Here is a 26788-nt window from a genome sequence, read left to right as displayed (position 1 = left end):
AGACAGATAGGATGTCACATCCCGCTGGTACTGTGCACCTCTCTATGACAGGGAGGGGAGTGACAAAAGCTGAGGAAACCCAGCACTACAATACTATCACAGTGCTGTTTTGAAGAGCTAACACTCATTTGAAAGACCTTCTGTGAACCCTGTGCTGTACAGAGCTGACGGGGAGAATCAAACCCTGTGCACCCATGTATAACACTGGCCCTAGGAACTTGCAATCTAATTTTAATGTAGCATTCCCAATATATATAGTGTGGGAAGGGGTGTAATTAATCTGTATGGGAGGGGGCACTATGTGACGGTAGGGGGTAGCCGGCCTTCATAAATAAAGGTGAAGCCCAGCTGGCTGCCCCTAAAACCATGTGTCAAGGGCTAAAGTGTCAGCTCTTGGGTCCAGCAATGCACTCTATGTTTCCCTGTATTTCTGTTCCCCTTTTACTGTCCCCTGTAAGCTCCATAGCTAGGGATGGATGCCATGTGTGGTTAGGTTCCCTAGTAGGAGATAGCTGCAGAACAGGGACTTTGGGAACAGGAGTTTAAGGGTGGATATTGGGGGGCAACTAGACTTAAAAAGTATATTAAATGTTGCTGACCGGAGTAGCCTGTAGTACTGGTATTTTACCCGCAAATCGCATATGATTTGCGGGTACGCAAGGTGAATTACTCCGTGGCTATACAGCGTCCACCAGAAACCTGGTATTCGAGCCCAAGTATCCCAGACCCATTTCCCTCACAGGTATAAGGTTCCCCAAGAAATCTACTTTATTAAAACATGTTTTATAATGTTTGGTACATTCTGTATAAATGTCTATACAGTCATCCCAGGCAACCACATAGGGGCCGGGATGTCAGCACAGACATCAGAGTTCAAAGGAGGGAGGATGTCCAGAGGTGACAAAAATCGTCTGGTGGCGAGGAAGGGCGATTTTCCAGGTCCGGAGAACAAAGGCACCCTGCGGGGACACCTCTTAGGACTGCCAGACCTGGTGGAGCCTGCCCAGCGGGTGGCAATGAGTTAGCTGGAGGAAGATGCAGCTCTAGGCGCATTTCCCATCGGCCAATTCATATTTCCCGCTCACCCGGCATTTCTAGCCGGCTTGGCACGCCTCCTCCTCTGACGTCAGCCAAGAGACGAGCCCCCGTTTCTATTGGCTTGTGGGACTTAATTCCCACGCTCTAATTGGTCTCTCCTCCTACTTCTATGATGAAGATAGAACAGTGCAGTGTATGTAAGGAGATGGTCGAGGCAGAGAACCAGACTATCCTGTGGCTTGAGTCGGTGAAGCGCGGGCGGGCATTTCAAAGTTGCTCTGTTACGAATAGCAGAGCAGCCAGCTTAGTTTCTGAAGCTAGGAAAGCCTGTCCAGCAGAGACTACGTCAGACGCGAAGTCCAAGTTCTCGCGGTTAGGGTTTCTAGCTGAAAAGAGGACCAGGAATCTCGGGGCTAAGTCCCGGTCAGGGTAAGCCTTCCGAAGCAGGCGCCCTGCACCTATTTGAGGCTAGTTTCCGACCCCAGACCCCCAGTAAGTGTGTATTGTGTTCCATGTATGTGTCTTGGGATTTTATCTGAATAAACCCAATTTTATTCCACTACTATGTTCTGCCTAGTGAAAGATCTCGGTTAGAAGGTGTTAAAAGTCCTGGTCTCCCATGACACACACTGTATATAGAGTGGGAAGTAAAAGAAAACGACAAGATAGAGGATGGTGGGAATGAGAGAGGAGCGGTACGATGGCTTGGGGACACATTGGATAGAATTAGGCAGGCTGGAGATCGGGTCTGGGCAGGGTGTCACTGATTTGGAACGCTGCCTTTGTATTTCCGCCATTTGGGGGACATGTGTCAAGAAGGTGACAATTTGTCAAGAGAAAACCCACAAGTTATTGGGCAAAGATGAGGCCGCTATGTAGATACATTAACAGTCCTTTAACTCAGGGGGGCTCAACTCCAGTCCCCAAGATGCCCCAACTGGCCAATTTTAAGGATATCAGTGGCTATGTCGAAGACTGATTGAGCCACTTGTGCTGAAGGAGGGATATCCCTAAAACCTAACCTGTTGGGGGTTCTTGAGGATTGGAGTTGAGCACCAGTGCTCTAACTGGCAACAGTAGAGGTCTGTTGGGATACTCTACATCAGGCCTGCACAACTTGTCAAGTGAGAAGGGCCGAACTGCTCCAAGGAATACAGATTCGGGCCGCACGGGTAAAATCATCATCATCATCATCATCATCATCATCATCATCATCATATCTCCCCCAGCACCTCTCATCATCATCCTCATATCTCCAGCACCCCTCAATCTCTCCCAGCACCCCTCATCATCCTCATATCTGCCCAAGCAACCCTAATCCTGATATATATCTCCCCAGCACCCCTCATCCTCATATCTCCCCCAGCACCTCTCATCATCATCCTCATATCTCCCCAAGCGCCCTTCATCATCATCCTCATATCCCCCCAGTACCCCTCATCATCTTCATCCTCATATCTCCCCCAGAACTCCTCATCCTCACCCCTCATCATCAACGTTTGTGACTCCCCCTCTCTCACACGCCCATCTCTCCCCCTCACCCATACACAATACTCACCCTCCACATCACACACAACACCCCCCTGCAGACCACACACATTCCACCCCCCCTGCATCTCCCCCCCCCGCAATCTCACATCACCCCTCCTGCACATCACCCTTCCTGCATCTCACATCACCCCCTGCACCTCCCATCACCCCCTGCATCTCACCCCCCTGCACTGCATCTCTCCCCCTGCACTGCATCTCACCCCCCTGCACTGCATCTCACCCCCCTGCACCTCACATCAATCCCCTGCACCTCACCCCATGCACCTCACCCCCCCTGCACCTCACCCCCCTGCACCTCACCCCCTGCAGCTCACCCTCCTGCACCTCACATCCCTGCACCTCACATCCCCTGCACCTCACCCTCCTGCACCTCACATCCCTGCACCTCACATCCCTGCACCTCACCCTCCTGCACTTCACATCCCTGCACTTCACATCCCTGCACCTCACATCTGTGTACACTGTACATTGTACACTGTGTGTTCAATATCTTTAGTCCCAGGAACTCTCGCAATTACCATCGAGTTCCCACTATATTACAATATCCCTCAGTACACTGTAATACCGGTCCAGTTCAATCCCGCCGCTGCCACCAGTTTTATTAATAGCCTGTGACGGGAGCTTTGTGACAGGCTATAAATAATACACACCCAAAAATATAACTGGGTTGAACTGGACGAGATTTAGATATGATAAAATATAATGTATTCCTTGAAAAAGGTGAACACACAAGATATACAAATAACAGACAAAATATAGACACTTACTTAAAGGTTTGGACAAGAAAAGCCATCAGGATACAGGATGGGCCATTTCTTCCATAATTCAGTTTCAGATGAAGACATCACAGCAATACATGAAGATCATGAAGACCATACATGAAGACTTTTGAGTAAGGGCTGACTCTGGTTTAAATACCATTTCAAACCCATCTCTTAACCCTAGATGCCGAGTTGGCTAGAAAAAATCTCTTTGAAGCAGATTTTGGCTTCCATTGTAAGTGTGAAGTATCACACTTAAAAACACTCAGTTCCTTGGTTCCTGCCCCCAGTATAAACAATTAGGGCAGTTACCTTTTGATCACTGGCCTATGCTAATTCTTGCAGGATGCTCTCCCTGCCCTATTAGCATAGCAGATGGGGGTCTGCATTTTCAGAGCAGATCCATAATCCCATATACACTGTAAATAACTTCATAACTTCAGTTCAGTAGTACTTATTGGCACGCGAGACATATTAATACATTCCGTCACGCATGACGCTCCCAATGAGACTAAATATTACCGTGTAGTACTAAAATTAAGAGAGATATTAATATCTGGCTCTTAGTACCGGCTAAACATCGTGTCTGTAATCCTTATGTGCGAATCAGTCCCACGAATACACATATGTAGCTTTTAGCACGTTCAGCCGAGAACATCTGATAATATTCTTATATTTAATAAGGTCACTCATTCTGTAGCCCCACTCCTAAATCAGGGGCGTTTGGCCAGTCTACCAAATGGGGTGTCTGGCAGGATACTATGGTTTGTAAGTGTGTGTTATAACACTCACAAACCACTCCAGCTTCCTGCAAACATTTGGTCGCATTCCTTAGTAGGCAGACATCTTTGAGGGTAACTTAAACAAAGGGCTATAATCACTATTCTAACATTAACCCCTTCCCTCCCGCATCAACCCTAGTGTATGTGTGAGTGCAAACACTAGGAAAACACATTACAGTTACACAGGGGAATAAACATTTGGATATTGCAGCAAGGCAAAACACATTACTGGACCTCAGTCCAGCTAACCCCTTGCTTCCCAGATGAGAGTAGAGGGTGGCCAAATGGGGGTGTAACCCCTTTAATCCCGGGCCAAATCCTCTCTATCATGACACCCCTACACCTCCCCGCACCTCAGATCACGGCGGCAGAGCAGACAGGACTGCGCGCGCTCGCAAGCAGCGGGCACCGCAAGTGCCGCACTGCTAGAGCGTGCAGTCTTAAGAGCGGGCTGGGGGGGGGGAAGGAGGGGGCGAGCAGGCTCGGCTTGCGGCAGAGATGGAGAGCGGACTCGGGGGAGAGCGAACAGACTCGGGGGAGGGAGTGCGGACTCAGGAGGGAGGAGGGGGAAAGCCGCCGCGGGCCGCACAGTGAGTGCCAGGCGGCCCGCGGGCTGCGTGTTGTGCAGGCCTGCTCTACGTCATCATATAACCGCACAGTGCTTCATGGAGCTAAAGCACCCCATGCAGCTGAGCCTGTGTAGGGAGAACACAAGATGTGTGATATGTGATTCATTGCACGTCTATCAGCCGCAGTGTGTCAGGTGCAAACTCTGCACTGGCTAAGGCCGCGGTCCCAGTCTGCACTGTAGCACGTGCACAGCACTTCACCGCGATCTGCGGTCCATGTTGAGATGCAGGAGATTGCGACGGTGGGGGGGGGGAGGGGGGATCCAAAACAGGGTCGTATCATATTTATAATAATATTTTTTTTTTCTTACACCGCGCTGTGTCCAAAGTTTTTCCCCGGAGGAGCTTACATTCTAATTTTGGTGCTCGAGGCACGGGGAGATAAAATGACTTGTGCAAGGACACAAGGAGCCGTCACTGAGATTTGAACAGGGTTCATCCACTTCAAAGGCTGTTACGTTACCACTGTCGCCAATGATATGAGATTGCAGGTAAAGCTAGCCGGTAATGTCACGGTGATATCCTCCTGCTGGAAGGTGACATCCGATTGTCAGTTGAAACGACTTCTGAGAAAATTATATTTTGAAATAGGGCTTCCTGCCAAGGAAACCACGGGCGGCGCGTGATGTAAGAAAGATTAAAAAGCTCTCGCAAGAAAGGAGCAGCGCTATACTGCAAACGCAGGGGCAGGCAGGAGCAGCTGGAGCCAGCACAGAGAGAACTATACACTGAGGGGGAGAAGGGTATATATACTGCAAACGCAGGGGCAGGCAGGAGCAGCTGGAGCCAGCACAGAGAGAACTATACACTGAGGGGGAGAAGGGTATATATACTGCAAACGCAGGGGCAGGCAGGAGCAGCTGGAGCCAGCACAGAGAGAACTATACACTGAGGGGGAGAAGGGTATATATACTGTATATAAAGTGAGAGAGAGACAGAGTAAATATATATTTATATACCCTTAGAGAGAGCGAGAGAGGATATACATATATACATAGACAGAGGGAGTAGGACGAGAGAGAAGGATTAAAGGGATATTTATATACATATATAATTTTTTATAAGTGAATATATAGTATAAGTATATATATATATATATATATATATATATATATATATATATATATATATATATAGAAAAAGAGAAAGGAGCAGGGAAGGAGAAATATATATAGAGTGAGAGATAGGGGAAGAATAGAAAGAGAGAGAGAGAGAGACAGAGAAGGAGAAGTAGAAAAGAAAGAAGAGGGAGGGAAGTGTGTATATACTGCATATAAAGAGAGAGAGAGAGAGAGAGATCCAAGTGATATATATATATGTAGAGAGAAGGATCAGAGGGATATAGATGTATATATAGAGAGAGAAGCAGGGAAGGAGAAATATATAGAGAGAAGGAGAAGTAGAAAAGAAAGAAGAGCCGAGTCCCAGAAATAGAGGAGAGAGTGAGACAGGGAGAGGGGGACCTGTTTGGAGAGGACCCTGTCCTGGCATTTGATTTAACCCTCGGTCGGACAGGTTCCTGAAAGGATGGAGGCTAAAAAGGTGGGTGATGCTTCGGTGTGTGGACGAGGTCCCTCTCTGCCTCAGCCCCCCTCTTACTACAGCTGTACCTGGGATCCCTATAAATAGGACCCCTCATTCCTTTCAGACATCAGTCACAGTATGGCTGCAGCGGGTTCCCATCCTATCGGTGCTGTATGGGGGTCCCATCCTATCGGTGCTGCATGGGGGTCCCATCCTATCGGTGCTGCCTGGGGGTCCCATCCTATTGGTGCTGTATGGGGGTCCAATCCTATCTGTGCTGTATGGGGGTCCCATCCTATCGGTGCTGTATTGGGGTCCCACACTATCGGTGCTGTATTGGGGTCCCATCCTATCGGTGCTGTATTGGGGTCCCATCCTATCGGTGCTGTATTGGGGTCCCACACTATCGGTGCTGTATGGGGGTCCCATCCTATCGGTGCTGTATGGGGGTCCCATGCTATCAGTGCTGTATGGGGGTCCTTGTCTGTCCTGCTGCCCACTCTCATGTCCCGTCTGAATTGTGCAGCTCCAGCTGTGAGCTTCTTATTATAGTGCAGTATGTGTGTGTTTGGGGGGGGGGGGGGGGGGACGGCTTTTTGGATCACTCCTATGGTCCCCACGTGTATAATTCCTATGTGCAGAGCGGTGTGTAACATTCCTATGTGCAGAGCGCTGTGTATCATTTCTATGTGCAGAGCGCTGTGTATCATTCCTATGTGCAGAGCGCTGTGTATCATTCCTATGTGCAGAGCGCTGTGTATCATTCCTATGTGCAGAGCGCTGTGTATTATTCCTATGTGCAGAGCGCTGTGTATCATTCCTATGTGCAGAGCGCTGTGTAACGTTCCTATGCGCAGAGCGCTGTGTAACATTTCTATGTGCAGAGCGGTGTGTATCATTCCTATGTGCAGAGCGCTGTGTATCATTCCTATGCTCAGAGCGCTGTGTATCATTCCTATGCTCAGAGCGCTGTGTATCATTCCTATGCTCAGAGCGCTGTGTAACATTCCTATGTGCAGAGCGCTGTGTAACATTCCTATGTGCAGAGCGCTGTGTATCATTCCTATGTGCAGAGCGCTGTGTATCATTCCTATGTACAGAGCGCTGTGTATAATTCCTATGTGCAGAGCGCTGTGTAATATTCCTATGTGCAGAGCGGTGTGTAACATTCCTATGTGCAGAGCGCTGTGTAACATTCCTATGTGCAGAGCGCTGTGTAACATTCCTATGCGCAGAGCGCTGTGTATCATTCCTATGTGCAGAGCGCTGTGTATCATTCCTATGTGCAGAGCGCTGTGTATCATTCCTATGTGCAGAGCGCTGTGTATCATTCCTATGTGCAGAGCGCTGTGTATTATTCCTATGTGCAGAGCGCTGTGTATCATTCCTATGTGCAGAGCGCTGTGTATCATTCCTATGTGCAGAGCGCTGTGTATTATTCCTATGTGCAGAGCGCTGTGTATCATTCCTATGCGCAGAGCGCTGTGTAACATTTCTATGTGCAGAGCGGTGTGTATCATTCCTATGTGCAGAGCGCTGTGTATTATTCCTATGTGCAGAGCGCTGTGTATCATTCCTATGTGCAGAGCGCTGTGTATCATTCCTATGCTCAGAGCGCTGTGTATCATTCCTATGTGCAGAGCGCTGTGTAACATTCCTATGTGCAGAGCGCTGTGTATCATTCCTATGTGCAGAGCGCTGTGTATCATTCCTATGTACAGAGCGCTGTGTATAATTCCTATGTGCAGAGCGCTGTGTAACATTCCTATGTGCAGAGCGGTGTGTAACATTCCTATGTGCAGAGCGGTGTGTAACATTCCTATGTGCAGAGTGCTGTGTAACATTCCTATGCGCAGAGCGCTGTGTATCATTCCTATGTGCAGAGCGCTGTGTATTATTCCTATGTGCAGAGCGCTGTGTAACGTTCCTATGCGCAGAGCGCTGTGTAACATTCCTATGCTCAGAGCGCTGTGTATCATTCCTATGTGCAGAGCGCTGTGTAACATTCCTATGTGCAGAGCGCTGTGTATCATTCCTATGTGCAGAGCGCTGTGTATAATTCCTATGTACAGAGCGCTGTGTATAATTCCTATGTGCAGAGCGCTGTGTATCATTCCTATGTGCAGAGCGCTGTGTAACATTCCTATGTGCAGAGCGCTGTGTATCATTCCTATGTGCAGAGCGCTGTGTATAATTCCTATGTACAGAGCGCTGTGTATAATTCCTATGTGCAGAGCGCTGTGTAACATTCCTATGTGCAGAGCGCTGTGTATCATTCCTATGTGCAGAGCGCTGTGTATAATTCCTATGTACAGAGCGCTGTGTATAATTCCTATGTGCAGAGCGCTGTGTAACATTCCTACTGTATGTGCAGAGCGCTGTGTATCATTCCTATGTGCAGAGCGGTGTGTATCATTCCTATGTGCAGAGCGCGGTGTAACATTCCTATGTGCAGAGCGCTGTGTATCATTCCTATGTGCAGAGCGCTGTGTATCATTCCTATGTACAGAGCGCTGTGTATAATTCCTATGTGCAGAGCGCTGTGTATCATTCCTATGTGCAGAGCGCGGTGTAACATTCCTATGTGCAGAGCGCTGTGTATCATTCCTATGTGCAGAGCGCTGTGTATCATTCCTATGTGCAGAGCGCTGTGTAACATTCCTATGTGCAGAGCGCTGTGTATCATTTCTATGCGCAGAGCGCTGTGTAACATTCCTATGCGCAGAGCGCTGTGTATCATTCCTATGTGCAGAGCGCTGTGTAACATTCCTATGTGCAGAGCGGTGTGTATCATTCCTATGTGCAGAGCGCTGTGTATCATTCCTATGTGCAGAGCGCTGTGTAACATTCCTATGTGCAGAGCGCTGTGTAACATTCCTATGTGCAGAGCGCTGTGTATCATTCCTATGTGCAGAGCGCTGTATATCATTCCTATGTGCAGAGCGCTGTGTATCATTCCTATGTGCAGAGCGCTGTGTATCATTCCTATGTGCAGAGCGCTGTGTATAATTCCTATGTGCAGAGCGCTGTGTATCATTCCTATGTGCAGAGCGCTGTGTAACATTCCTATGTGCAGAGCGCTGTGTATCATTCCTATGTGCAGAGCGCTGTGTATAATTCCTATGTACAGAGCGCTGTGTATAATTCCTATGTGCAGAGCGCTGTGTAACATTCCTATGTGCAGAGCGCTGTGTATCATTCCTATGTGCAGAGCGCTGTGTATAATTCCTATGTACAGAGCGCTGTGTATAATTCCTATGTGCAGAGCGCTGTGTAACATTCCTATGTGCAGAGCGGTGTGTATCATTCCTATGTGCAGAGCGGTGTGTATCATTCCTATGTGCAGAGCGCGGTGTAACATTCCTATGTGCAGAGCGCTGTGTATCATTCCTATGTGCAGAGCGGTGTGTATCATTCCTATGTGCAGAGCGGTGTGTATCATTCCTATGTGCAGAGCGGTGTGTATCATTCCTATGTGCAGAGCGGTGTGTATCATTCCTATGTGCAGAGCGGTGTGTATCATTCCTATGTGCAGAGCGCGGTGTAACATTCCTATGTGCAGAGCGCTGTGTATCATTCCTATGTGCAGAGCGCTGTGTATCATTCCTATGTGCAGAGCGCTGTGTATAATTCCTATGTGCAGAGCGCTGTGTATCATTCCTATGTGCAGAGCGCGGTGTAACATTCCTATGTGCAGAGCGCTGTGTATCATTCCTATGTGCAGAGCGCTGTGTATCATTCCTATGTGCAGAGCGCTGTGTAACATTCCTATGTGCAGAGCGCTGTGTATCATTTCTATGCGCAGAGCGCTGTGTAACATTCCTATGCGCAGAGCGCTGTGTATCATTCCTATGTGCAGAGCGCTGTGTAACATTCCTATGTGCAGAGCGGTGTGTATCATTCCTATGTGCAGAGCGCTGTGTATCATTCCTATGTGCAGAGCGCTGTGTAACATTCCTATGTGCAGAGCGCTGTGTAACATTCCTATGTGCAGAGCGCTGTGTATCATTCCTATGTGCAGAGCGCTGTATATCATTCCTATGTGCAGAGCGCTGTGTATCATTCCTATGTGCAGAGCGCTGTGTATCATTCCTATGTGCAGAGCGCTGTGTATCATTCCTATGTGCAGAGCGGTGTGTAACATTCCTATGTGCAGAGCGCTGTGTATCATTTCTATGCGCAGAGCGCTGTGTAACATTTCTATGCGCAGAGCGCTGTGTAACATTTCTATGCGCAGAGCGCTGTGTATCGTTCCTATGTGCAGAGCGCTGTGTATCATTTCTATGCGCAGAGCGCTGTGTAACATTCCTATGTGCAGAGCGCTGTGTAACATTCCTATGCGCAGAGCGCTGTGTATCATTCCTATGTGCAGAGCGCTGTGTATCGTTCCTATGCGCAGAGCGCTGTGTATCATTCCTATGTGCAGAGCGCTGTGTATCATTCCTATGTGCAGAGCGCTGTGTAACATTCCTATGTGCAGAGCGCTGTGTAACATTCCTATGTGCAGAGCGCTGTGTATCATTCCTATGTGCAGAGCGCTGTATATCATTCCTATGTGCAGAGCGCTGTGTATCATTCCTATGTGCAGAGCGCTGTGTATCATTCCTATGTGCAGAGCGCTGTGTAACATTCCTATGTGCAGAGCGCTGTGTAACGTTCCTATGTGCAGAGCGCTGTGTATAATTCCTATGTGCAGAGCGCTGTGTATCATTCCTATGTGCAGAGCGCTGTGTAACATTCCTATGTGCAGAGCGCTGTGTATCATTCCTATGTGCAGAGCGCTGTGTATCATTCCTATGTGCAGAGCGCTGTGTATCATTCCTATGTGCAGAGCGCTGTGTATCATTCCTATGTGCAGAGCGCTGTGTAACATTCCTATGTACAGAGCGCTGTGTATAATTCCTATGTGCAGAGCGCTGTGTAACATTCCTATGTGCAGAGCGCTGTGTATCATTCCTATGTGCAGAGCGCTGTGTATAATTCCTATGTACAGAGCGCTGTGTATAATTCCTATGTGCAGAGCGCTGTGTAACATTCCTATGTGCAGAGCGGTGTGTATCATTCCTATGTGCAGAGCGCTGTGTAACATTCCTATGTGCAGAGCGCTGTGTAACATTCCTATGTGCAGAGCGCTGTGTATCATTCCTATGCGCAGAGCGCTGTGTAACATTCCTATGTGCAGAGCGCTGTGTAACATTCCTATGTGCAGAGCGCTGTGTAACATTCCTATGTGCAGAGCGCTGTGTAACATTCCTACTGTATGTGCAGAGCGCTGTGTATCATTCCTATGTGCAGAGCGGTGTGTATCATTCCTATGTGCAGAGCGCGGTGTAACATTCCTATGTGCAGAGCGCTGTGTATCATTCCTATGTGCAGAGCGCTGTGTATCATTCCTATGTGCAGAGCGCTGTGTATAATTCCTATGTGCAGAGCGCTGTGTATCATTCCTATGTGCAGAGCGCTGTGTATCATTCCTATGTGCAGAGCGCTGTGTATCATTCCTATGTGCAGAGCGCTGTGTATCATTCCTATGTGCAGAGCGCTGTGTAACATTCCTATGTGCAGAGCGCTGTGTATCATTTCTATGCGCAGAGCGCTGTGTAACATTCCTATGCGCAGAGCGCTGTGTATCATTCCTATGTGCAGAGCGCTGTGTAACATTCCTATGTGCAGAGCGGTGTGTATCATTCCTATGTGCAGAGCGCTGTGTATCATTCCTATGTGCAGAGCGCTGTGTAACATTCCTATGTGCAGAGCGCTGTGTAACATTCCTATGTGCAGAGCGCTGTGTATCATTCCTATGTGCAGAGCGCTGTATATCATTCCTATGTGCAGAGCGCTGTGTAACATTCCTATGTGCAGAGCGGTGTGTAACATTCCTATGTGCAGAGCGCTGTGTATCATTCCTATGTGCAGAGCGCTGTGTATCATTCCTATGTGCAGAGCGCTGTGTATCATTCCTATGTGCAGAGCGCTGTGTATCATTTCTATGCGCAGAGCGCTGTGTAACATTTCTATGCGCAGAGCGCTGTGTAACATTTCTATGCGCAGAGCGCTGTGTATCGTTCCTATGCGCAGAGCGCTGTGTATCATTCCTATGTGCAGAGCGCTGTGTATCGTTCCTATGCGCAGAGCGCTGTGTATCATTCCTATGTGCAGAGCGCTGTGTATCATTCCTATGTGCAGAGCGCTGTGTAACATTCCTATGCGCAGAGCGCTGTGTAACATTCCTATGTGCAGAGCGCTGTGTAACATTCCTATGTGCAGAGCGCTGTGTAACGTTCCTATGTGCAGAGCGCTGTGTATCATTCCTATGTGCAGAGCGCTGTGTAACATTCCTATGCGCAGAGAGAAGGAGAAGTAGAAAAGAAAGAAGAGCCGAGTCCCAGAAATAGAGGAGAGAGTGAGACGGGGAGAGGGGGACCTGTTTGGAGAGGACCCTGTCCTGGCATTTGATTTAACCCTCGGTCGGACAGGTTCCTGAAAGGATGGAGGCTAAAAAGGTGGGTGATGCTTCGGTGTGTGGACGAGGTCCCTCTCTGCCTCAGCCCCCCTCTTACTACAGCTGTACCTGGGATCCCTATAAATAGGACCCCTCATTCCTTTCAGACATCAGTCACAGTATGGCTGCAGCGGGTTCCCATCCTATCGGTGCTGTATGGGGGTCCCATCCTATCGGTGCTGTATGGGGGTCACATCCTATCGGTGCTGCATGGGGGTCCCATCCTATCGGTGCTGTATGGGGGTCACATCCTATCGGTGCTGCATGGGGGTCCCATCCTATCGGTGCTGCCTGGGGGTCCCATCCTATTGGTGCTGTATGGGGGTCCAATCCTATCTGTGCTGTATGGGGGTCCCATCCTATCGGTGCTGTATGGGGGTCCCACACTATCGGTGCTGTATTGGGGTCCCACACTATCGGTGCTGTATTGGGGTCCCATCCTATCGGTGCTGTATTGGGGTCCCATCCTATCGGTGCTGTATTGGGGTCCCACACTATCGGTGCTGTATGGGGGTCCCATCCTATCGGTGCTGTATGGGGGTCCCATGCTATCAGTGCTGTATGGGGGTCCTTGTCTGTCCTGCTGCCCACTCTCATGTCCCGTCTGAATTGTGCAGCTCCAGCTGTGAGCTTCTTATTATAGTGCAGTATGTGTGTGTTTGGGGGGGGGGGGGGGGGGACGGCTTTTTGGATCACTCCTATGGTCCCCACGTGTATAATTCCTATGTGCAGAGCGGTGTGTAACATTCCTATGTGCAGAGCGCTGTGTATCATTTCTATGTGCAGAGCGCTGTGTATCATTCCTATGTGCAGAGCGCTGTGTATCATTCCTATGTGCAGAGCGCTGTGTATCATTCCTATGTGCAGAGCGCTGTGTATTATTCCTATGTGCAGAGCGCTGTGTATCATTCCTATGTGCAGAGCGCTGTGTAACGTTCCTATGCGCAGAGCGCTGTGTAACATTTCTATGTGCAGAGCGGTGTGTATCATTCCTATGTGCAGAGCGCTGTGTATCATTCCTATGCTCAGAGCGCTGTGTAATATTCCTATGTGCAGAGCGGTGTGTAACATTCCTATGTGCAGAGCGCTGTGTATCATTTCTATGTGCAGAGCGCTGTGTAACATTCCTATGCGCAGAGCGCTGTGTATCATTCCTATGTGCAGAGCGCTGTGTATCATTCCTATGTGCAGAGCGGTGTGTATCATTCCTATGTGCAGAGCGCTGTGTATCATTTCTATGTGCAGAGCGCTGTGTATCATTCCTATGTGCAGAGCGCTGTGTATTATTCCTATGTGCAGAGCGCTGTGTATCATTCCTATGTGCAGAGCGCTGTGTAACGTTCCTATGCGCAGAGCGCTGTGTAACATTTCTATGTGCAGAGCGGTGTGTATCATTCCTATGTGCAGAGCGCTGTGTATCATTCCTATGCTCAGAGCGCTGTGTAACATTCCTATGTGCAGAGCGCTGTGTATCATTCCTATGTGCAGAGCGCTGTGTATAATTCCTATGTGCAGAGCGCTGTGTATCATTCCTATGTACAGAGCGCTGTGTATAATTCCTATGTGCAGAGCGCTGTGTAACGTTCCTATGCGCAGAGCGCTGTGTAACATTTCTATGTGCAGAGCGGTGTGTATCATTCCTATGTGCAGAGCGCTGTGTATCATTCCTATGCTCAGAGCGCTGTGTAATATTCCTATGTGCAGAGCGGTGTGTAACATTCCTATGTGCAGAGCGCTGTGTATCATTTCTATGTGCAGAGCGCTGTGTAACATTCCTATGCGCAGAGCGCTGTGTATCATTCCTATGTGCAGAGCGCTGTGTATCATTCCTATGTGCAGAGCGGTGTGTATCATTCCTATGTGCAGAGCGCTGTGTAACATTCCTATGTGCAGAGCGGTGTGTATCATTTCTATGTGCAGAGCGCTGTGTATCATTCCTATGTGCAGAGCGCTGTGTATCATTCCTATGTGCAGAGCGCTGTGTATTATTCCTATGTGCAGAGCGCTGTGTATCATTCCTATGTGCAGAGCGCTGTGTATTATTCCTATGTGCAGAGCGCTGTGTATCATTCCTATGTGCAGAGCGCTGTGTATTATTCCTATGTGCAGAGCGCTGTGTATCATTCCTATGCGCAGAGCGCTGTGTAACATTTCTATGTGCAGAGCGGTGTGTATCATTCCTATGTGCAGAGCGCTGTGTATTATTCCTATGCTCAGAGCGCTGTGTATCATTCCTATGTGCAGAGCGCTGTGTATTATTCCTATGTGCAGAGCGCTGTGTATCATTCCTATGTGCAGAGCGCTGTGTAACGTTCCTATGCGCAGAGCGCTGTGTAACATTTCTATGTGCAGAGCGGTGTGTATCATTCCTATGTGCAGAGCGCTGTGTATCATTCCTATGCTCAGAGCGCTGTGTAACATTCCTATGTGCAGAGCGCTGTGTATCATTCCTATGTGCAGAGCGCTGTGTATCATTCCTATGTACAGAGCGCTGTGTATAATTCCTATGTGCAGAGCGCTGTGTAATATTCCTATGTGCAGAGCGGTGTGTAACATTCCTATGTGCAGAGCGCTGTGTATCATTTCTATGTGCAGAGCGCTGTGTAACATTCCTATGCGCAGAGCGCTGTGTATCATTCCTATGTGCAGAGCGCTGTGTATCATTCCTATGTGCAGAGCGCTGTGTATCATTCCTATGTGCAGAGCGCTGTGTATCATTCCTATGTGCAGAGCGCTGTGTATTATTCCTATGTGCAGAGCGCTGTGTATCATTCCTATGTGCAGAGCGCTGTGTATCATTCCTATGTGCAGAGCGCTGTGTATTATTCCTATGTGCAGAGCGCTGTGTATCATTCCTATGCGCAGAGCGCTGTGTAACATTTCTATGTGCAGAGCGGTGTGTATCATTCCTATGTGCAGAGCGCTGTGTATTATTCCTATGCTCAGAGCGCTGTGTATCATTCCTATGTGCAGAGCGCTGTGTAACATTCCTATGTGCAGAGCGCTGTGTATCATTCCTATGTGCAGAGCGCTGTGTATCATTCCTATGTACAGAGCGCTGTGTATAATTCCTATGTGCAGAGCGCTGTGTAACATTCCTATGTGCAGAGCGGTGTGTAACATTCCTATGTGCAGAGTGCTGTGTAACATTCCTATGCGCAGAGCGCTGTGTATCATTCCTATGTGCAGAGCGCTGTGTATTATTCCTATGTGCAGAGCGCTGTGTAACGTTCCTATGCGCAGAGCGCTGTGTAACATTCCTATGCTCAGAGCGCTGTGTATCATTCCTATGTGCAGAGCGCTGTGTAACATTCCTATGTGCAGAGCGCTGTGTATCATTCCTATGTGCAGAGCGCTGTGTATAATTCCTATGTACAGAGCGCTGTGTATAATTCCTATGTGCAGAGCGCTGTGTAACATTCCTACTGTATGTGCAGAGCGCTGTGTATCATTCCTATGTGCAGAGCGCTGTGTATAATTCCTATGTACAGAGCGCTGTGTATAATTCCTATGTGCAGAGCGCTGTGTAACATTCCTACTGTATGTGCAGAGCGCTGTGTAACATTCCTATGTGCAGAGCGCTGTGTAACATTCCTATGTGCAGAGCGCGGTGTAACATTCCTATGTGCAGAGCGCTGTGTATCATTCCTATGTGCAGAGCGCTGTGTATTATTCCTATGTGCAGAGCGCTGTGTATCATTCCTATGTGCAGAGCGCTGTGTATCATTCCTATGTGCAGAGCGCTGTGTATTATTCCTATGTGCAGAGCGCTGTGTATCATTCCTATGCGCAGAGCGCTGTGTAACATTTCTATGTGCAGAGCGGTGTGTATCATTCCTATGTGCAGAGCGCTGTGTATCATTCCTATGTGCAGAGCGCTGTGTATTATTCCTATGTGCAGAGCGCTGTGTATTATTCCTATGCTCAGAGCGCTGTGTATCATTCCTATGTGCAGAGCGCTGTGTAACATTCCTATGTGCAGAGCGCTGTGTATCATTCCTATGTGCAGAGCGCTGTGTATCATTCCTATGTACAGAGCGCTGTGTATAATTCCTATGTGCAGAGCGCTGTGTAACATTCCTATGTGCAGAGCGGTGTGTAACATTCCTATGTGCAGAGTGCTGTGTAACATTCCTATGCGCAGAGCGCTGTGTATCATTCCTATGTGCAGAGCGCTGTGTATTATTCCTATGTGCAGAGCGCTGTGTAACGTTCCTATGCGCAGAGCGCTGTGTAACATTCCTATGCTCAGAGCGCTGTGTATCATTCCTATGTGCAGAGCGCTGTGTAACATTCCTATGTGCAGAGCGCTGTGTATCATTCCTATGTGCAGAGCGCTGTGTATAATTCCTATGTACAGAGCGCTGTGTATAATTCCTATGTGCAGAGCGCTGTGTAACATTCCTACTGTATGTGCAGAGCGCTGTGTATCATTCCTATGTGCAGAGCGCTGTGTATCATTCCTATGTACAGAGCGCTGTGTATAATTCCTATGTGCAGAGCGCTGTGTAATATTCCTATGTGCAGAGCGCTGTGTATCATTCCTATGTGCAGAGCGCTGTGTATCATTCCTATGCGCAGAGCGCTGTGTAACATTCCTATGTGCAGAGCGCTGTGTATCATTCCTATGTACAGAGCGCTGTGTATCATTCCTATGTGCAGAGCGCTGTGTATCATTCCTATGTGCAGAGCGCTGTGTATCATTCCTATGTGCAGAGCGCTGTATATCATTCCTATGTGCAGAGCGCTGTGTATCATTCCTATGTGCAGAGCGCTGTGTATCATTCCTATGTGCAGAGCGCTGTGTAACGTTCCTATGCGCAGAGCGCTGTGTAACATTTCTATGCGCAGAGCGCTGTGTATCGTTCCTATGCGCAGAGCGCTGTGTAACATTCCTATGCGCAGAGCGCTGTGTAACATTTCTATGTGCAGAGCGGTGTGTATCATTCCTATGTGCAGAGCGCTGTGTAACAATCCTATGTGCAGAGCGCTGTGTAACATTCCTATGTGCAGAGCGCTGTGTATCATTCCTATGTGCAGAGCGCTGTGTATCATTCCTATGTGCAGAGCGCTGTGTATAATTCCTATGTGCAGAGCGCTGTGTATAATTCCTATGTGCAGAGCACTGTGTAACATTCCTATGTGCAGAGCGCTGTGTATCATGCCTATGTGCAGAGCGCTGTGTATCATTCCTATGTGCAGAGCGCTGTGTATAATTCCTATGCGCAGAGCGCTGTGTATCATTCCTATGCGCAGAGCGCTGTGTAACATTCCTATGTGCAGAGCGCTGTGTAACATTCCTATGTGCAGAGCGCTGTGTAACATTCCTATGTGCAGAGCGCTGTGTAACATTCCTATGCGCAGAGCGCTGTGTATCATTCCTATGCGCAGAGCGCTGTGTAACATTCCTATGCGCAGAGCGCTGTGTAACATTTCTATGTGCAGAGCGCTGTGTAACATTTCTATGTGCAGAGCGCTGTGTATCGTTGCTATGTGCAGAGCGCTGTGTAACATTCCTATGTGCAGAGCGGTGTGTAACATTCCTATGCGCAGAGCGCTGTGTAACATTCCTATGCGCAGAGCGCTGTGTATCATTCCTATGTGCAGAGCGCTGTGTATCATTCCTATGTGCAGAGCGGTGTGTAACATTCCTATGTGCAGAGCGCTGTGTAACATTCCTATGCGCAGAGCGCTGTGTAACATTTCTGTGTGCAGAGCGCTGTGTAATATTTCTATGTGCAGAGCGCTGTGTAACATTCCTATGTGCAGAGCGGTGTGTATCATTCCTATGTGCAGAGCGCTGTGTATAATTCCTATGTGCAGAGCGCTGTGTAACATTCCTATGTGCAGAGTGCTGTGTATCATTCCTATGTGCAGAGCGCTGTGTATCATTCCTATGTGCAGAGCGCTGTGTATCATTCCTATGTGCAGAGCGCTGTGTATCATTCCTATGTGCAGAGCGCTGTGTATCATTCCTATGCGCAGAGCGCTGTGTAATATTTCTATGTGCAGAGCGCTGTGTAACATTCCTATGTGCAGAGCGGTGTGTATCATTCCTATGTGCAGAGCGCTGTGTATCATTCCTATGTGCAGAGCGGTGTGTAACATTCCTATGTGCAGAGTGCTGTGTATCATTCCTATGTGCAGAGCGCTGTGTATCATTCCTATGTGCAGAGCGCTGTGTATCATTCCTATGTGCAGAGCGCTGTGTATCATTCCTATGTGCAGAGCGCTGTGTATCATTCCTATGCGCAGAGCGCTGTGTAATATTTCTATGTGCAGAGCGCTGTGTAACATTCCTATGTGCAGAGCGGTGTGTATCATTCCTATGTGCAGAGCGCTGTGTATAATTCCTATGTGCAGAGCGCTGTGTAACATTCCTATGTGCAGAGTGCTGTGTATCATTCCTATGTGCAGAGCGCTGTGTATCATTCCTATGTGCAGAGCGGTGTGTAACATTCCTATGTGCAGAGTGCTGTGTATCATTCCTATGTGCAGAGCGCTGTGTATCATTCCTATGTGCAGAGCGCTGTGTATCATTCCTATGCGCAGAGCGCTGTGTAACATTCCTATGTGCAGAGTGCTGTGTATCATTCCTATGTGCAGAGCGGTGTGTAACATTCCTATGTGCAGAGCGCTGTGTATCATTCCTATGTGCAGAGCGCTGTGTATCATTCCTATGTGCAGAGCGCTGTGTATCATTCCTATGAGCAGAGCGCTGTGTAACATTCCTATGCGCAGAGCGCTGTGTATCATTCCTATGCGCAGAGCGCTGTGTATCATTCCTATGTGCAGAGCGCTGTGTATCATTCCTATGTGCAGAGCGCTGTGTAACATTTCTATGCGCAGAGCGCTGTGTATCATTCCTATGCGCAGAGCGGTGTGTATCATTCCTATGCGCAGAGCGGTGTGTAACATTCCTATGCGCAGAGCGCTGTGTATCATTCCTATGCGCAGAGCGCTGTGTATCATTCCTATGCGCAGAGCGCTGTGTATCATTCCTATGTGCAGAGCGCTGTGTATCATTCCTATGTGCAGAGCGCTGGGTATCATTCCTATGTGCAGAGCGCTGTGTATCATTCCTATGTGCAGAGCGCTGTGTATCATTCCTATGTGCAGAGCGCTGTGTATCATTCCTATGTGCAGAGCGCTGTGTATCATTCCTATGTGCAGAGCGCTGTGTAACATTTCTATGTGCAGAGCGCTGTGTATCATTCCTATGTGCAGAGCGCTGTGTATCATTCCTATGTGCAGAGCGCTGTGTAACATTCCTATGCGCAGAGCGGTGTGTAACATTCCTATGCGCAGAGCGCTGTGTAACATTCCTATGCGCAGAGCGCTGTGTAACATTCCTATGCGCAGAGCGCTGTGTAACATTTCTGTGTGCAGAGCGCTGTGTATAATTCCTATGTGCAGAGCGCTGTGTATAATTCCTATGTGCAGAGCTCTGTGTAACATTCCTATGTGCAGAGCGCTGTGTATCATTCCTATGTGCAGAGCGCTGTGTATCATTCCTATGTGCAGAGCTCTGTGTAACATTTCTATGCGCAGAGCGCTGTGTATCATTCCTATGCGCAGAGCGGTGTGTATCATTCCTATGCGCAGAGCGGTGTGTAACATTCCTATGTGCAGAGCGCTGTGTATCATTCCTATGCGCAGAGCGCTGTGTATCATTCCTATGCGCAGAGCGCTGTGTATCATTCCTATGTGCAGAGCGCTGTGTATCATTCCTATGTGCAGAGCGCTGGGTATCATTCCTATGTGCAGAGCGCTGTGTATCATTCCTATGTGCAGAGCGCTGTGTATCATTCCTATGTGCAGAGCGCTGTGTATCATTCCTATGTGCAGAGCGCTGTGTATCATTCCTATGTGCAGAGCGCTGTGTAACATTTCTATGTGCAGAGCGCTGTGTATCATTCCTATGTGCAGAGCGCTGTGTATCATTCCTATGTGCAGAGCGCTGTGTAACATTCCTATGTGCAGAGCGCTGTGTATCATTCCTATGTGCAGAGCGCTGTGTATCATTCCTATGTGCAGAGCGCTGTGTATCATTCCTATGCGCAGAGCGCTGTGTATCATTCCTATGCGCAGAGCGCTGTGTATCATTCCTATGCGCAGAGCGCTGTGTATCATTCCTATGCGCAGAGCGCTGTGTATCATTCCTATGTGCAGAGCGCTGTGTAACATTCCTATGCGCAGAGCGGTGTGTAACATTCCTATGCGCAGAGCGGTGTGTAACATTCCTATGTGCAGAGCGCTGTGTATCATTCCTATGTGCAGAGCGCTGTGTAACATTCCTATGCGCAGAGCGGTGTGTAACATTCCTATGCGCAGAGCGGTGTGTAACATTCCTATGTGCAGAGCGCTGTGTATCATTCCTATGCGCAGAGCGCTGTGTATCATTCCTATGCGCAGAGCGCTGTGTAACATTCCTATGCGCAGAGCGCTGTGTATCATTCCTATGTGCAGAGCGGTGTGTATCATTCCTATGTGCAGAGCGCTGTGTAACATTTCTATGTGCAGAGCGCTGTGTATCATTCCTATGCGCAGAGCGGTGTGTAACATTCCTATGTGCAGAGCGGCGTGTAACATTTCTATGTGCAGAGCGCTGTGTATCATTCCTATGCGCAGAGCGCTGTGTAACATTCCTATGTGCAGAGCGCGGTGTATCATTCCTATGTGCAGAGCGCTGTGTATCATTCCTATGTGCAGAGCGCTGTGTAACATTTCTATGTGCAGAGCGCTGTGTATCATTCCTATGTGCAGAGCGCTGTGTATCATTCCTATGTGCAGAGCGCTGTGTATCATTCCTATGTGCAGAGCGGCGTGTAACATTTCTATGCGCAGAGCGCTGTGTATTATTCCTATGTGCAGAGCGCTGTGTATCATTCCTATGTGCAGAGCGCTGTGTATCATTCCTATGTGCAGAGCGGTGTGTAACATTTCTATGTGCAGAGCGGTGTCTATCATTCCTATGCGCAGAGCGCTGTGTATCAGTTGCTATGTGCAGAGCGGTGTGTAACATTCCTATGTGCAGAGCGGTGTGTAACATTCCTATGCGCAGAGCGCTGTGTATCATTCCTATGTGCAGAGCGCTGGGTATCATTCCTATGCGCAGAGCGCTGTGTATCATTCCTATGTGCAGAGCGGTGTGTATAATTCCTATGCGCAGAGCGCTGTGTAACATTCCTATGTGCAGAGCGCTGTGTAACATTCCTATGCGCAGAGCGCTGTGTAACATTTCTGTGTGCAGAGCGCTGTGTAATATTTCTGTGTGCAGAGCGGTGTGTATAATTCCTATGTGCAGAGCGCTGTGTAACATTCCTATGTGCAGAGCGCTGTGTATCATTCCTATGTGCAGAGCGCTGTGTATCATTCCTATGTGCAGAGCTCTGTGTAACATTCCTATGCGCAGAGCGCTGTGTAACATTCCTATGTGCAGAGCTCTGTGTAACATTCCTATGCGCAGAGCGCTGTGTAACATTCCTATGCGCAGAGCGCTGTGTATCATTCCTATGCGCAGAGCGCTGTGTATCATTCCTATGCGCAGAGCGCTGTGTATCATTCCTATGTGCAGAGCGCTGTGTAACATTCCTATGCGCAGAGCGGTGTGTAACATTCCTATGCGCAGAGCGCTGTGTATCATTCCTATGCGCAGAGCGCTGTGTATCATTCCTATGCGCAGAGCGCTGTGTATCATTCCTATGCGCAGAGCGCTGTGTATCATTCCTATGCGCAGAGCGCTGTGTATCATTCCTATGTGCAGAGCGCTGTGTATCATTCCTATGTGCAGAGCGCTGTGTATCATTCCTATGCGCAGAGCGCTGTGTATCATTCCTATGCGCAGAGCGCTGTGTATCATTCCTATGCGCAGAGCGCTGTGTATCATTCCTATGCGCAGAGCGCTGTGTATCATTCCTATGCGCAGAGCGCTGTGTATCATTCCTATGTGCAGAGCGCTGTGTAACATTCCTATGCGCAGAGCGGTGTGTAACATTCCTATGCGCAGAGCGGTGTGTAACATTCCTATGTGCAGAGCGGTGTGTATCATTCCTATGTGCAGAGCGCTGTGTATCAGTCCTATGTGCAGAGCGCTGTGTATCATTCCTATGTGCAGAGCGCTGTGTAACATTCCTATGCGCAGAGCGGTATGTAACATTCCTATGCGCAGAGCGGTGTGTAACATTCCTATGTGCAGAGCGCTGTGTATCATTCCTATGCGCAGAGCGCTGTGTATCATTCCTATGCGCAGAGCGCTGTGTAACATTCCTATGCGCAGAGCGCTGTGTATCATTCCTATGTGCAGAGCGGTGTGTATCATTCCTATGTGCAGAGCGCTGTGTATCATTCCTATGTGCAGAGCGGTGTGTATCATTCCTATGTGCAGAGCGCTGTGTAACATTTCTATGTGCAGAGCGCTGTGTATCATTCCTATGCGCAGAGCGGTGTGTATCATTCCTATGTGCAGAGCGCTGTGTATCATTCCTATGTGCAGAGCGCTGTGTATCATTCCTATGTGCAGAGCGCTGTGTAACATTTCTATGTGCAGAGCGCTGTGTATCATTCCTATGCGCAGAGCGGTGTGTATCATTCCTATGTGCAGAGCGCGGTGTATCATTCCTATGTGCAGAGCGCTGTGTATCATTCCTATGTGCAGAGCGCTGTGTAACATTTCTATGTGCAGAGCGCTGTGTATCATTCCTATGTGCAGAGCGCTGTGTATCATTCCTATGTGCAGAGCGCTGTGTAACATTTCTATGTGCAGAGCGCTGTGTATCATTCCTATGTGCAGAGCGCTGTGTAACATTCCTATGTGCAGAGCGCTGTGTAACATTTCTATGTGCAGAGCGCTGTGTATCATTCCTATGTGCAGAGCGGTGTGTAACATTTCTATGTGCAGAGCGCTGTGTATCATTCCTATGTGCAGAGCGCTGTGTATCATTCCTATGTGCAGAGCGCTGTGTATCATTCCTATGTGCAGAGCGGTGTGTAACATTTCTATGTGCAGAGCGGTGTCTATCATTCCTATGCGCAGAGCGCTGTGTATCAGTCCTATGTGCAGAGCGGTGTGTAACATTTCTATGTGCAGAGCGGTGTCTATCATTCCTATGTGCAGAGCGCTGTGTAACATTCCTATGTGCAGAGCGGTGTGTATCAGTCCTATGTGCAGAGCGGTGTGTATCATTCCTATGTGCAGAGCGCTGTGTATCAGTCCTATGTGCAGAGCGGTGTGTATCATTCCTATGTGCAGAGCGGTGTGTATCATTCCTATGTGCAGAGCGCTGTGTATCATTCCTATGTGCAGAGCGCTGTGTAACATTCCTATGTGCAGAGCGGTGTGTATCATTCCTATGTGCAGAGCGCGGTGTATCATTCCTATGTGCAGAGCGCTGTGTATCATTCCTATGCGCAGAGCGCTGTGTATCATTCCTATGTGCAGAGCGCTGTGTAACATTCCTATGTGCAGAGCGGTGTGTATCAGTCCTATGTGCAGAGCTGTGTGTAACATTCCTATGTGCAGAGCGGTGTGTAACATTCCTATGTGCAGAGCGCTGTTTAACATTCCTATGTGCAGAGCGCTGTGTATCATTCCTATGTGCAGAGCGGTGTGTAACATTCCTATGTGCAGAGCGGTGTGTAACATTCCTATGTGCAGAGCGCTGTGTAACATTCCTATGTGCAGAGCGGTGTGTATCATTCCTATGTGCAGAGCGCTGTGGATACCCACTTTATAAGAATGTCTCTTTACGTTTTATTTCTGTTCATAGGGGCGGGTCACATGGTCACTGGTTTTCGCTGTTACGGTGGCAGCGATTGGCTCTTTGCAATTCGGGTACAACACGGGAGTGATAAATGCTCCAGAAAAGGTGAGAAACGAAAGATCAATAGAAGGAAAAGTGCATTCACACTCACCGGGAGGCAGTCTCACTCACCGGGAGGCAGTCTCACTCACCGGGAGGCAGTCTCACTCACCGGGAGGCAGTCTCACACACTGGGAGGCAGTCTCACTCACCGGGAGGCAGTCTCACACACTGGGAGGCAGTCTCACTCACCATGAGGCAGTCTCACACACCGGGAGGCCGTCTCACACACCGGGAGGCAGTCTCACACACTGGGAGGCAGTCTCACACACCGGGAGGCAGTCTCACACACCGGGAGGCAGTCTCACACACCGGGAGGCAGTCTCACTCACCGGGAGGCAGTCTCACACAGTGGGAAGCAGTCTCGCTCATTGAGGGCAGTCAGTCACTGTGAGTGGCAGTCTCACTCACCGGGAGGCAGTCTCACTCATTGAGGGCAGTCAGTCACTGTGGGTGGAAGTCTCACTCATTGGGGGGCAGTTTCACTCATTAGAGGGAAGTTTCATTCATTGGGGCCAGTCTCATTTATTCGGGGGCAGTTTCATTAGTTGAAAGGCAGTTCCCACTCAATGGGGCCTATTCTGTAAACCTTCATAAAAAACATCGCCGGGCCATTTACGCCGCCAGGTTTTTTGAGCGTTGCTATCACGGTATCAGAAAGCCTCGATTACCTGTGATAGCAAAATTCCCCAAACGGGCGAGTAGCCGGCGGTGTGATAATCACCTCTCTCAAAAGGGCTCACCCGGCGATTTGGACAAGCTGCAGAGAGAGAGGCGCCTCCCCCTGTGCATACCTCGCCCGCAATCACAGGCTTTTAATATAAATGTTAATACTAGTGTAGATGAGCAGGGGGTCTCTGGAGCAGAAACGCGTTGATTTCACATCCGGGGAGCCCCTGCTTCCCGAGATACAGGCCCCGTTATGGGGTGCCGGTATCTCCTATGCATTTAAATGTCTCGCGTCACGTGACAGTGGGAATAAAATGCATAGGAGATACCAGCACCCCATAACGGGGCCTGTATCTCGGGAAGCAGGGGATCCCCGGACCTCAAATCAACGCGGTTCTGCTCCGGAGACCCCCTGCTCATCTACACTAGTATAAAAAATTTTATTAAAATAGCTTCATTACCTCAGCGAAAGCAGCGGTGTGCAAACTGGGGGGCGGGAGAATTTGTAGGGGGGCGCGGGCGGTTACAGAGGCCCCGTGCTCTTCCCCACGGCATTTAAATGAAATGCCGGGGGAGGCGTCATTTGACGCCGAGCCATCGGGAGAGGGGGGGGGGGCAAATGCTGCAGCTCCCAGGAAGGGGGCCACGGCTCAAAAAGTTTGCGCACCGCTGCGCTAAGGCAATGAAGGGGTTAACCATCAGCGGACGTTTTATTATGGGTAGTGGGGATGGGTGAAGGTGGTATTTGGCCCTTGGTGGGTGTTTAGGCCTTGCGGGGGAGGGGGGGTTTGCGGGTGGGGATAACCCCTTCATTATCTTAGCGGTTAATACCACTAAGTTAATGAAGGAGTTAACCACACTCCTGCTACCACCGGATAGGCCTAAACATCCATTCTTAGGGCTACTACCTTTAATCTTCTTTCTTTCAATTCAAAACCCCATGTTAAATAAGTCCCGTCGTCTTCTTGAGCTAAAATGGCACGGAACAGGCCTTATATAGGGCCTGTAACGTCACATTTTAGGTTCAGATGATACAGCTCCAATCTGATTGGATGCTGTATCATGTGCCCACCTCTTTTTTTTTTTTTTTTTTAAGTATGTGGCGTCTTTTCCAAGGGATACGTCACATCCTTAAAACCACATGTCTCATATCACATGGTATTACAGCCAAGGGAATTGAAGACAATCCCATTGGTTTATGTACCATGTGATATGTTACATTAGTTTAAAGGATGTGACATTTTCCCTTAAAATGATGTCACATCCTTTTTAACTGTACCTCCCTTGGAGATGACGTCACATCCTTAAAAAATTTTTTAAAAGAGGTGGGCACATGATACGGCGTCCAATCGGATTGGAGCTGTACCATCTGACCCTAAAATGTGACGTCACAGGCCCCATATAAGGCTTATTACGTCTGATTTTAGCTCAAGAAGACGACGGGACAACATCCGTTGTGGATTTAACATGG

At 48.8% G+C, this 26788-nt stretch overlaps 1 protein-coding gene across 1 annotated transcript in view; it reads left to right on the top strand.

Annotated features, from left to right (window-relative positions):
- Positions 1-12637: 12637 nt before the first annotated feature.
- The window catches only part of LOC142501959 (solute carrier family 2, facilitated glucose transporter member 3-like), a 47789-nt gene continuing 33638 nt past the window's right edge, over positions 12638-26788 (top strand). The window contains exons 1-2 of the mRNA XM_075612594.1: positions 12638-12788; positions 24556-24654. Of these exons, the coding sequence (XP_075468709.1) occupies positions 12774-12788; positions 24556-24654 (114 nt within the window). The 5' untranslated portion in view covers positions 12638-12773. The remainder of the gene's footprint in view (positions 12789-24555; positions 24655-26788) is intronic.

The sequence above is a fragment of the Ascaphus truei genome, chromosome 8, assembly GCF_040206685.1.
Source record: "Ascaphus truei isolate aAscTru1 chromosome 8, aAscTru1.hap1, whole genome shotgun sequence".
Lineage (NCBI taxonomy): Eukaryota > Metazoa > Chordata > Amphibia > Anura > Ascaphidae > Ascaphus > Ascaphus truei.
Note: the sequence above shows the minus strand (reverse complement) of the source record. Positions and strands in the feature narration are given on the sequence as shown.